The sequence below is a fragment of the Cetorhinus maximus genome, chromosome 27 (genome assembly GCF_964194155.1).
Source record: "Cetorhinus maximus chromosome 27, sCetMax3.hap1.1, whole genome shotgun sequence".
Lineage (NCBI taxonomy): Eukaryota > Metazoa > Chordata > Chondrichthyes > Lamniformes > Cetorhinidae > Cetorhinus > Cetorhinus maximus.
In genome coordinates, this window is record NC_135905.1 from 10924909 (window position 1) to 10937046 (window position 12138).

The 12138-nt window shown below is 47.7% G+C and overlaps 1 protein-coding gene across 1 annotated transcript; it reads right to left on the reverse strand.

Moving 5' to 3' along the window:
• Positions 1-7500: 7500 nt before the first annotated feature.
• Positions 7501-10447, reverse strand: LOC144668705 (bone morphogenetic protein 10-like). Its single transcript, XM_078531040.1, has 2 exons — positions 9666-10447; positions 7501-9091 (listed from the first exon to the last, which is right to left on the reverse strand). The coding sequence occupies exons 1-2, from the start codon at positions 10006-10008 to the stop codon at positions 8118-8120; spliced, it is 1317 nt and encodes a 438-aa protein (XP_078387166.1). The 5' UTR covers positions 10009-10447; the 3' UTR covers positions 7501-8117.
• Between the last annotated feature and the right edge of the window lie 1691 nt (positions 10448-12138).

Consider the following 12138-nt stretch of genomic DNA (forward strand, 5'->3'; position numbering starts at 1 on the left):
CACTGCCTGTGTTTGTTTTTGTTTATGCTCAAAATTTAGAACAAACATTGTTCACCAAATGATGTTGGCTGGTTAACTCAGTTGGTTAGAGGGCAGTGCTTTGATGAATGCTAAGGTTGTGGGTTCAATCCCTACACAGGCCAGGACTTGACATATGTTTGTATTCCATTGGCCTTTGGAAGAGATGTGATCTTATTGAAACATATAAGATCCTGAGAGGACTTGACAGGGTGGGTGCTGAAAGGATGTTTCCCCTTGTGGGAGAGACTAGAACTAGACGACACAGTTTAAAAATAAGGTGTCTCCCATTTAAGATGGAGATGAGGACAATTTTTTCTCTCAGAGAGTTGTTAGTCTGTGGAATACTCTTCCCAGAGATCAGTGCAGGCAGGGTCGTTGATTATTTTTAAGGTTAAATTAGCTGATTGAGGAAGGAATCAAGGGGTATGGGGAGTAGAGAGGAAAGTAGAGTTGAGGCCACAATGAGATCAGCTATGATCTTAGCAAATGGCGAAGCAGACTCGAGATGCTGAATGGCCTACTCCTGCTCCTAATTCGTATGTTCGTATGTAGCGAATTTTGGAAGAACTGCTCTATTACTCGAGTTCAGAAAGATGTTTTGAATAAAAGCCTTGATTTAAACATTAAGCAAACTAGAACCTTATCATCTCACTGACTTGTGTTGTAGAAATATTCAATAAGGTACGGAAGTAAAGTGGTGTTGTTCCCAGACTACTCATCCAGAGGCCTGGATCAATGATCTGGGGGATATGATTTCAAATCCCATCATGACAGTTGAGGAATTTAAATCCAATTAATTTAATAAAGTCTGCTGTAAGATGCACATATCAGTAACAGTGAGCATGAAACTACTGCATTTAAAAAAAAACCAACCAGTTCATAAGAGGGGAGGAAATCTGCCATTCTTACCTGGTCTGGGCTATGTGCAAGTTCAGGCTCATATCAATGTGGCAGACACTGAATTGCCCTTTGAAATAGCCCAGCAAGCCCTACAATTCCCTGGAACCACAACCCTCTCAAGGGCAATAAATTCTGGCCTTGCCACTGATGCCAACATTCTGTGAATGATTGGAAAAAAGTAGAAGAGAGGGGGCAAATGAGTTTTTAAAAAATCACTTGTTGAAATTCACAACAAAAATTCCAATGATATAGAAATTAGTGCAGCAGGTAAAAAAAAATCACCTGCTCCCCAAAACATTGAGATTTCTTTTTGTAACTGTCCCATTTATTCATTTAGAGTGAGTAAGGAACTTCCAATTTATTTTCCAAGAGCCAGTCAAAAAAATACTTCAGTGTCTCTGGGGGAATCTCTTACAAACTTCCTTAACTCTTCTTTTAGGAGGACCTGTGGTCCTCCCCCACTCTACACCCTGGCACTGTCTGCAGCAAGTTAACCTCTGACTTTCCTGTGATCAATGTCAGGGAAGATTCCGTGGGCAGAATTTTATGGCTCGCAGGCGGTGCACGCACCCGACCCGATTGGGCACAAATTAGCGCGAGAAGATGTCGGGCGGGCGTCCCGAGGTCATCCCGCACGTGCACAATCTTCAGGTCAGTGGGTGCACGCGGATGTCGGAGCTGCGCCCGCCATCAATTAAGAGGCCACTTAAGCCCATTAAAAACCCAACTGAACCCGGTTCACGTTGCCCATGCGATTTCGCACTCATCGCGTGGGCAAAACAGGCAGGCGGGCAGCCCACATTTTGCGAAGCCGCATCCAAGGGCAGGATAAAAAGGGTCAGCAGCGTTGCCAATGTGAGCAGTGAGGAGTTTAGGAGATAGATTGCTGCTGGTTGCTAATTGGAACTTGACAGCTTCATCTCTGTTCTAAGCTTCATTCTTAGCATTTCTAGGCTTCATTTCAGAACTCATTGGTGTCTCTGAGGCCCCTGGAGGATTATGACCATGTGGACCCTTCCAGATATCAGACAGCCTTCTGTTGCCCTGGGAATGGGGATTGTGGTCTCTGCTGGAGGCACTTCCTCTGAGGAAGAAGAGAGGAGCAGAAGGGAGAGGAGACCAGGGGTCCCAATGGAGCTTCCAGGGGAGCGACCTGTGGGAGTAGAGGCACAGGCACAAGGGGCGCAGGGCCAGCAGGTAGTCCAAGGCAAAAGGGGCCGCAGAAGGTGCCACTATCCTGCTGCCAGGGTTTACAGGTGGCGACACAGCTACCTCAATATGTCTTAGGTGCAATGCCGAAGGAGGTTCCGCCTCTCCAGGGGGACTGTGACCTCCATTTGTCAGATGATTGGCCCTGAGATCAACTCCAACTGTATAGGTGGACACCCCATGCCAGTGGCTCTGATGGTCACCGTGGCCCTCAACTTCTATACCTCCAGCTCTTTCCAGAGGTCAGTGGGGGATATTTGTGGAATGTCCCCCTGGGAAACAGGGTAATTTATTAAGGTGGATTCAAAATTGGCTTAGTTGTAGGAGACAGAGGGTGATGACAGGAGGATGCTTTAGTGACTGGAAGCCAGTGTCCAGTGGCGTACCACAGGGATCTGTGCTCGGTCCCCTATTATTTGTCATTTATATAAACGACATAGATGACTATGTGGGGGGTAGGATTAGCAAGTTTGTGGATGACACAAAGATTGGCGGGGTGGTTAACAGTGAGGTTGAGTGTCCTGGGCTACAGGAAGATATAGACGGGATGGTCAAATGGGCAGATAAGTGGCAGATGGAATTTAACCCTGAGAAGTGTGAGGTGATACACTTTGGAAGGAGCAATTTGACAAGGAAGTATTCAACAAACGGCATGACACTAGGAAGTTCTGAGGAACAAAGGGACCTTGGCGTGTGTGTCCATTGATCTCTGAAGGCAGAGAAGCATGGGGTGGTGAAAAAGGCAAATGGGACACTTGCCTTTATCAATCAAGGCATAGATTACAAAAGTAGGGAGGTCATGTTGGAGTTGTATAGAACCTTGGTGAGGCCACAGCTGGAGTACTGTGTGCAGTTCTGGTCGACACATTATAGGAAGGATATGGTTGCAATGGACGGGGTGCAGAGGAGATTCACCAGGATGTTGCCTGGGATGAAATATTTAAATTATGAAGAGAGATTGGATAGACTTGGGTTGTTTTCATTGGAGCAGAGAAGACTGAGGGGCGACCTGATCGAGGTGTACAAGATTATGAGGGGCATGGACAGGGGGGTGGATAGGATGCAGCTGTCCCCCTTAGTTGAGGGGTCAGTCACAAGGGGGCATAAATTCAAGGTGAAAGGCAGGAGGTTTAGGGGGGATGTGAGGAAAAACGTTTTTACCCAGAGGGTGGTGACGGTCTGGAATGCACTGCCTGGGCAGGTGGTGGAGGCGGGTTGCCTCACATCCTTTATAAAGTTCCTGGATGAGCACTTGGCATGTCATAACATTCGAGGCTTTGGGCCAAGTGCTGGTAAATGGGATTAGGTAGGTAGGTCAGGTGTTTCTCACGTGTCGGTGCAGACTCGATGGGCCGAAGGGCCTCTTCTGCACTGTGATCCTGTGATTTTGTCCCAATCAGCTTTCCACAGTTGCATCAAGCTGGTGACAGAAGCTGTGTTCAGGCGGGTAATGACATTTATTCATTTCCATACAGACAAGGCCAGGCAGGTTGAGTGAGCCAGAGGCTTTGCAGCGATTGCTGGAACCATCCCCATCCAGGGTGCTATAGACTGTACACATGTGGCCATGAAGGCACTAGTGGGTCAGTCGGGTTCCTTAGTCAACAGGAAGTGATTCCACTCAATGAATGTCCAGATAGTTTGTGACCACAGGATGCAGATTCTGCAACTCTGTGCACGGTACCCTGGCAGCTCCCATGATACTTATATGCTTGGACACTCCCAGGTGCTGAGACTATTCAGTGCTTCAGCCCAACTGGATGAATGGCTGCTGGGTGACGAGCTATCTGTTGAGGAGGTGGCTCATGATGCCTCTCTGCCACCCAAAAACAGAGGCAGAGCAGCGTTATAATAGGAGTCATGCCTCCACAAGGGTGGTGATAGAGTGGACCATAAGTCTCCTGAAGATGCACTTTGGATGCCTGGACTGTTCAGGGAGAGTGCTGCAATACCCCACAGAGTGGGTGTCACTGATAGTGGTTGCATGCTGTGCCCTCCACAATATGGCACTGGCAAAGGGGGACTCACTGGAGGAAGAGGATCTTGACGCAGCTACACAGGCCACAGAGGATGAATCCAGTAGTGAGACAGAAGAGGAGTGCGGTGAGGAGAATGCTGAGGGTGTGGAGGCAGACCCCTGTATCCTTCAGGGAGGCAGGGACACCAGGGACACCTTGATCCAATGCTCCTTCAGCTAGGCTGCCAAAGATCAGCTTCCACCTCACACCAGGGCTGCTGCCTCCATCCTGATGTCTGAAATGACCCTTTCATTTCAACCCAAAGTCCACTCAGTGCCTGTGCAATAAAGTTTAGAGCCTCTCACATCCAGCATTACAGACTGGCGTACCCTGCATCAAAAATATACAAAGGTGAAGCACACTCAGGCCATTAGGACAAAAACAAAATTTATGTCATTTTCACATACCAAAAAAATTAACATCATCTTCTCTGGTCTTCATTCCCAGACCAATAAACATAAACAAAACATTACACAACAGAAGATCACCCGTGAACAGTCCCTCTTGTGCTCATGATGCCTTAAACTTACATTTGTGAGTGCTATGTCTTGGTGCCCGCTCCCATCGCTGGCAGTGGCATCTGAGGCAGCCTGCTGACTCTGCTGTCCTGTTGGTCTTGATGACCTTGGCAGTTCTCCTCTGGCCAGTGGAGCCTGTGATGGCCCCGCCTGGGAGGGAGCGGCCAGTGCCACGGCTGGCATCTCCCCAGTCATCACAGCCTCACCGGATGCCACGGTCCCTGGCAGAGGGGTGGAGGAGCTGCTGCCATCATCCAGAGCGCCCTGACAGGAGCCCGCAGAGATGACAAGCAGCTCGTACGTCAATGTGAGCTTGCTCTGGACCTCCCTGCTTGCCATTGATGGATGGGCACCTAGCTGGGATACTGGGTGCCTCATCCATTTCCCACACTGACACTGACCACCCGAGGTCAGTGCCTGTGTGAGGGCTTGCAGTTCCGAGTGCAACCCCAGGAACCCCTCATTCTGTACCTGGAGCTACCTCTCCGCCTGTCCAAGACCTCTCAAAGTTGTTGTGGCTCATCTTCTCCTGAAAGGACAGAGGAGCATTGATTAGTCCACTCTCTACCTGTAGCGCCATTGCAGCCTGGCCAACCAAACCTGAGGAAAACCTCGTAGGGCACATCCGAGCCGCAAGGCACTCAGACCAAGCAGCCAGGGCTCACCCCCTTGGCCAGCTCCAGCATCATTAACGGTTGGCACTCAGACTCTAATACCCCTAAGCTCCACTGGGCCTGGCAAGGTCTTAACACTTCACCATGCCAACACGGTACTCACCTTTGCCGAATGCAGCAGGTTGTTAAACCTTTTGCGGCACTGCACCCATGTGCGCCGCACAGCATCGAGGCTGCTGACCTGGGCTGCCACCTCCTCCCAAGCTCTTTTTTTCAGGCGCAGTGGCCTCCTCCTTCCATCTCTGGGGGACAAGGGTGTCCCTCCTGGCAGCCCCCTCCTCCAGGAGGACCGCGAGGCACTCTCCGGGAAACCGAGGGGCCGAGTGCCCGCCCAACCTGCCCTCCCGCCTGACATCTCCAGCCACACTTGATGCCATAACTTCAGTGTTCGCAATGCAGAAGATAGGTTCTTCCCTGGCAGCCTTCAAGGAGCGGCCTGTGGTGTTTTAAACAGGCCACCATTAACCCAGAGGTTGACAGGCCCCAGCCGCACCTTCCCGAACATTGGGAAGACGTGTTTCACGCTGGGTGGGCCTTAATTGGCCTTAAGCCAGTGTGAAACCGCGGTCGGGGGCCTATTTCCTCACCGGTCACGGGCCTGCCAATCGCACCTGCCCGCCAAGGGTAAAATTCAGGCCCATATTACAGTATTGTAGCTTCCTCCCTTTAGTATTACAACATTCACTAGGCACAGAACTGAATCAAGCCTAGAAACTGACAAAACTCTGCCAATGATCAGTTTCAGGGGCACTGAGCCCTGTGGATCAGAAGGCTGTGGGTTCCAGCTCCACTCCAGAGACTTTGAGCACAAAATCCAGACTGAACACTTGGACGCATACTGAGGGGGTGCTGCAATGTCGCAGCTGCCGTCTTCCAGATAACATGTAAAACCAAGGCCCCCCCATCTGCCCTCTCAAGTGTACAGCAAGGATTCCAGGCCGCTGCTCGAAGAAGATTCTTTCCAGTGTCCTGTCCCATAGTTTCTACATCAACCAACATAACTGAAACAGAAGCTCTCTGGTCGTTATCACTCTGCTCCTGTGGGATCTTGCTGCGCGCAGTACGGGTGCTACGTTCTCACTGCAGTTCTGTAAGGCGGCTGGGGGCGTTATTGCACGGCGCAGCCTTCGGCGAAAACAGCAAAATCACATGGAACATCCTCTATGAGCACACTGGGCCCTCAGGATTGTTCACAGCGTCCAGGGCGCGTCCTGCAGCCTATTTCTCCGTAACGCTCCGGTTGAACAAGCGCAAGGTGAATTCCTCCTCACCCCTCCCATTGGCGGGACTTCACTTTAAATCAGTCAAAGTGCCGCCAAGCAAAAGGTACTCGTTTGATATATCCAGTTGTGCGCGCGGATGATCCATAAAGTGGCTTATTCACAATCTTGAACGCACTTAGTCAAATGCTAAAACCAGAGTCTGTTCATCAGCGCTGGGCACTCGTTAAATTGAAAAAAAAACTTTCTTAGAAGTTCATTTCGCCTGACTGGATTCCGTAACTTTTGATATGTCTACATTTACCACTGGGTTAGAGTCGGCCAGGTAACAGAACAACTGTGAACCGTTGGATACCTGACTGTAATTAAAGCATGTTTCCCTTTGTAACTCTTTTGAGTCCAGTCACATATTGCAACTCTTTTGAGTACAATCACAGTTCTTGGTTTCCAGGAGTGGGACATGAACCCACAACCTTCTGATTCAAAGGCGAGGGTGCTATGGACTGAGCCACAGCTGTTTCCCTTTGTATTTGACCCATAGGCCGCCCCTATTCATTTGGGAATGTTTATACACGCTTTTTCGTTATTACTGTCAGTGATAATTATTTGCCAATTCGCCTTAAAGCGGCCTACACCCCAATCAATCATTAGCTAATCGATTCTACTGATTGCCAACCCACACACACCATGTGGAGGAGGATTGGAAATAGCCCTTTACACGCCGTTAGAATGTTTTCCCCCCCCCTGCTTATTTCTAATACATCTTTAAAGTTCTCAACACGAGATGGTGACAATAAACTCAGGCAGGGTGAAGGCTGCAATAACAAGCTGCCCTTGGCCAACGTTTCGTTGTTCAGCTGTGTTCTGACCTCTTGACTCTTTATTTTCGCTAATAGCGAGCATGTACTGGAAAAAAGGCAGTTTAGCTATCTGTTTTTTTGATAAAGTATTTATTCGTTCACAGGAAGTGACTGCCCGCGGGTTTGTTCAGGCATGTGCTCTTATCTGTTTAAGTGTACAATGCAGAAGAGGGGAGGAGGGGGGATGTGGGGGAGCAGTGCGTGGTATGTCCTCGGATAAGACTTGCACTTGGGACTACGACCTCTTGTCACTCAACACCTTCCTCACCGATTTACAGATGAATATAAATAAACCAATTCCTTTGGCTGTGCCGCTTCTAAGACCAGGTTTGACAGCACTTTTTCAGAGAGAGGAGGGGCATCGGACTTGCAATGCCTACATTTTATTTCACCGTTGTGAAGCAGACCCAGAGAGAGAGTGAAAGCATGATAGACACGGCAGCAATAACAATGCACCACAATTAACTCATAATATCTTGTATGTATTTACAGTGAGCTTTTCTTCCTCAGATCTCCCGCTCTTGGGTGGAAGGTTTTTAACGATTTATATTAGCCAGCTGTACATACGTTGTCATTAAATAAACAAATATATAAATTTGCATCTCAAAATGTACAGATTTACAAAGTGTGTGTGTGTGTGTGCTTGGGCACCGGCCGAGTGTTCTCGCTTTCCACCACACACCCCCGCACCCTCCCACTATCTGCAGCCGCACTCCGCCACCACCATCCCCTCGTACTTGTATTTGTAAGTCACTACCCCGGCATCGTCCTTGTAGAGGACCGAGATGGGGTCCAGCTTGGTGGGGACGCAACACGCCCGCGCCGCTTTCTTGGGGTTGGAGCGGTTCACCAGCGTCTGGATGATGGCGTGCTTGGTGGGGGTGACATGGTCGGTCAGGGGGAAGTAGCACACCCCACGGCACTCGTACGCCTCGTAGCTCTTGGGGGCGATGATCCAGGAGTTCCAGCCGATCTCGGCGAAGTCCACGTGCAGTGGGGAGCGCTTGCAATAATCCCCTTTGGCGTTCCTGCGGGTCCTGGACGTGGAGTCGTAGGAGAGCATGGCCTGCGCTTGGACTAGGGCTTCGGCGTGCCCCGGCGAGCTGGACCGGTCCGCCAGCTCCTCCAGCACGATCTCCTGCTCGTGCACGATCATCTCCTTCATTTCAGCCCCGGATACCCTCTGGCCGTGGCCCCGGTCGTTGGAGAAGACCACCAGCAGCGGCACGTCCTTGTCTGCAGAGCCCCGGTCCAGGTCCAGGTCCACCACCTCCTCCTCCTGGGACGCTCCCTCTAGGGCGTTCTGGATGTGGACCTCCAGCCTGTGCGTCGTCCTGCCCGACCTGAACCAGCGCTGGATGGCGTCGGTCACATCAAAGGCCTCCCAGCCGCTGTCCTTGCCGTCGATCTGCTTGGAGACCAGCAACGTCAGCTGGGGTGGCGGCGAGACTCGCGGCGAGACTCGCGGCGGGCGCTCGTCGCCCGCCTCCTCCACGTCGTAAAGCGTCACCACCCTGTTCACACCTTCGTACATCCTCCTGTCTCTCTCCAGAAAGGTGTAGAGCCTCAGCTCGGCCATGGTGATCTCTTCATGGCGGGGGATGGAGATGTTAAAGACGAGGATGTGTCTCCTGACTTGGTTTTCCCCCACCGGGAAAATGGACGTGGTATCTGTAAAAAAAAATAACAAACTGTTTTGGAAAAGTGACTGTGGAGCATCCAAGTTCTCTATGTAAACAGTTGTGTCGAAACCCCACAAAATCACCAGTAGCCCATGGATCCAATTTTATGGTCATTTTACTTCCAATTTTAATTTTATTTCCAATTTTATGGTCATTTTACTTCCAATTTTAATTTTATTTCCAATTTTAATTTTTATTCCCAATTTTAAAATTCCACAATTTTAAACTCTTGCATTGAGATATACTAAGAAATGATGCAAACTGGCGTTGCCCACGATGAATGCGGTAGGTTTGGAATATGATTTTGTCCAAAATACAGATCTAATCATTCGCCAGAACCAATGGCATAATTTTTAAAATTCCACTCATTAGTCTACTTCAAATAGTTTCATATTGGGCGATTAGGTCAATGGTTTTACTGCAGTTCCAAGCGCCTGTATAATGCAGGAATACTTTCCACCAAGCATGTTATTTAAGGCCAGAATCCTCACACTTTTCTCCCCCACCCCCCTCTCGCTGGAAGACGAGCAGATGCTTCTGTAGAGACTGTGAAATGCATTTACCTTCGTTCCTGAAGCTTCTCACGATGTTTGAGGACGGCATGGATGATCTATCGGTGGCAAATTTGTTGTACAGGTCGATCATGAACTGTGGTGGCTCTACTCTGGCCGCGTCGTGCGCAGGGATATCTGACAGGTTTAAGCTCCGTAGGAACTCGTCCTTCATGCTTTCCAAAAACGCATTGAAGTCGAAGCCGTCATCTTCATCCGGAACACCTTCGCTGTCGTAACTTTGGACCCCCTCTTGATCGGCTGACTGGTCCCAACCGTTAAGCGGCTTGCACATTGCAACTTGCAACAGGCAACTTAGAGAAGACACGATGGCGAACCAGGTTGCACAGGGCATTGCTTCTGGTCTTGAGGGACGCCCTGTGATTCGAAGCAGATTCGCCCAATCTGTTGATTTAATTCGCGCAGCACCTCCAAAGGAATAATGGAAACAAATGCGACTCCTGAAACAAATGGATTCCTCCTGACTTGCGCCTTGTGCTCTGTGCTAGTGCACTCTCCTTCTACCAATATCATTGCACAGTTGCAGGGTCTTATCTTGGCCATTGATGCCCTGCTTGAGTTCCCCTTATCTCGCAACCCTCTTAGTTAATGAAGATTCTGTAAACAGTTGACGAACACATAGGACTAATGGGAAGGACAATGTATACCACAGCCAGCTATGTTCTGCGCCCCGGGGTCAATGTCTAATTATTTCCACCAAATTGCTGCCAATTCTCAACAAACTTCAGAAGGAGTTTCTTTCAACAGATCACAGCCTTCTATACCGCAAATTATTTCTGGACTCGCAGTGTTTAAAAACAGTTCTCGAACGAGCAAGTGCCAAACCGACCAGTATTCAGTGGTCTGAGTGCTGATTCATTTGGGTTGAACAGGGGGCACCAGGTTAAGGGGGCTTTAATTACCGTCTTAACCTTATTTTCAGATGACCAGTTAACCAGTGCAGCTTTTGACGGCCTGAGCAGGGTCCAGTCTGTTTTGTGTCAAAGTGTTTTCCCACCGTTGATTTGAGTAGAGTGACAACTCGTTTACAGTTTATCATTGAATTTATTAAGGGACAGGGAAAGTGGAAGCAGCTCTGTCTTCCCTAGTTAACTAACATGTGGAACAGTTAGCAAGTAATGTTATACAGGCTTGCTAATGAATTAAAATAGTGAATGGACGAATTGATATGGGTGTATTTGCAGTATCTTGCATCCAAAGAATTCCAAAATGGCTAAAATGTAAGGCATCTGAATGAGAAATTTTAAGATTTAACAGAAGCAGTCACACCAACACTTTAGATTCCACTATCTGCCATCAGTCAGCATATTCATCTAATATTCCTCATGTGTGTTGATTTAATATAGGTATAAACCCTCTCACTTCAATGGGTTCACACCTCCATTGAGAGCAGGTGAGAGATGTCACACCAATTCCTCACTGGTGAAATTGGACATGGGGAGTTTTCTTTGGGTTGGGGGAGGGTGGTGGGCAGTAGTTGGTAGCAAAACAGGTAATAATTACTTTGAGGAATATTAGTATGAAGTACGTTACTTCACACATTGAATCATCTTCTAATAAACCAGTTTCAGTTATTTAACAAAACACATTGGAAGCCATTATAATTAGGATTTAATTTAACAAGTGCATAATTGAAGCCTTTATGTGGTTATAATGAATGTTCTGGTCTAATATTCTCTAATATTCAGTTCTTTTGACTTCTGTAGAACTGCATATTAGTTAGGTGAATAATAGACACTAAAGGCAGTTCTGCCTTTGTTTTTGTCCCCACCTTGTCCAATTTCACCCAAAAATTACTCTCTCATATCCCTTGTGCTCTGATTACACATTCTGTTGGCATTTAAGTATATGCTGTATGAGTCGCTGATACCAAAAAAAACTTTTGCACAAACATTTGTGCTGAAATTTAGTTCAAAACAACTTATCTGAACTTGCAGTTTAATATTTGTATAGAGATCTATACACCCTTACAAGTTTCAGTTGTAAGGGCATGCATTCATCACAAGTTACACTTGTGTTTGTGAAGTTAAATGAAACATGTGAACATCCAAAACATGTGCCAAGAATGAAGAAATGTTGCTAACCACTGATGTAATTGCACCACACAACGCTTTGAAAAATACTTTACAGATAACAATTATTTTTAGCAATAATAGTTCGAAGTATGTACAGTGTTTCTGCACAAATTGAAACATTTCTTGATAAAACAGTTTCAGTTATTTAACAAAATACATTGGAAGTCTTTATAATTAAGATTTAACTTAAGGCATACATAATTGAAGACTTTATATGGGTATAATGAATATCTGGCCTGATACATACTGGAGCTTGGGGACAGACATGCCTTTTGCTTTAATCATCTTGAAATCCCTTTCACCAAAAACAGACAGAATATGTTACAATCCTTAAGAAGATAAGGCAATTTCCTAAATTCATTGAGAATGTAGCAAGCACAGGGTCCTTA

Bases quoted from the DNA above. Each gene is read 5' to 3' on its own strand.
- LOC144668705 (XM_078531040.1), bottom strand. From the start codon at position 10,008: ATGCCCTGTGCAACCTGGTTCGCCATCGTGTCTTCTCTAAGTTGCCTG. The intron at 9,092-9,665 runs GTAAATGCATTT...TTTTTTTTACAG, and splicing joins GAGAAGCTTCAGGAACGAAG to ATACCACGTCCATTTTCCCG.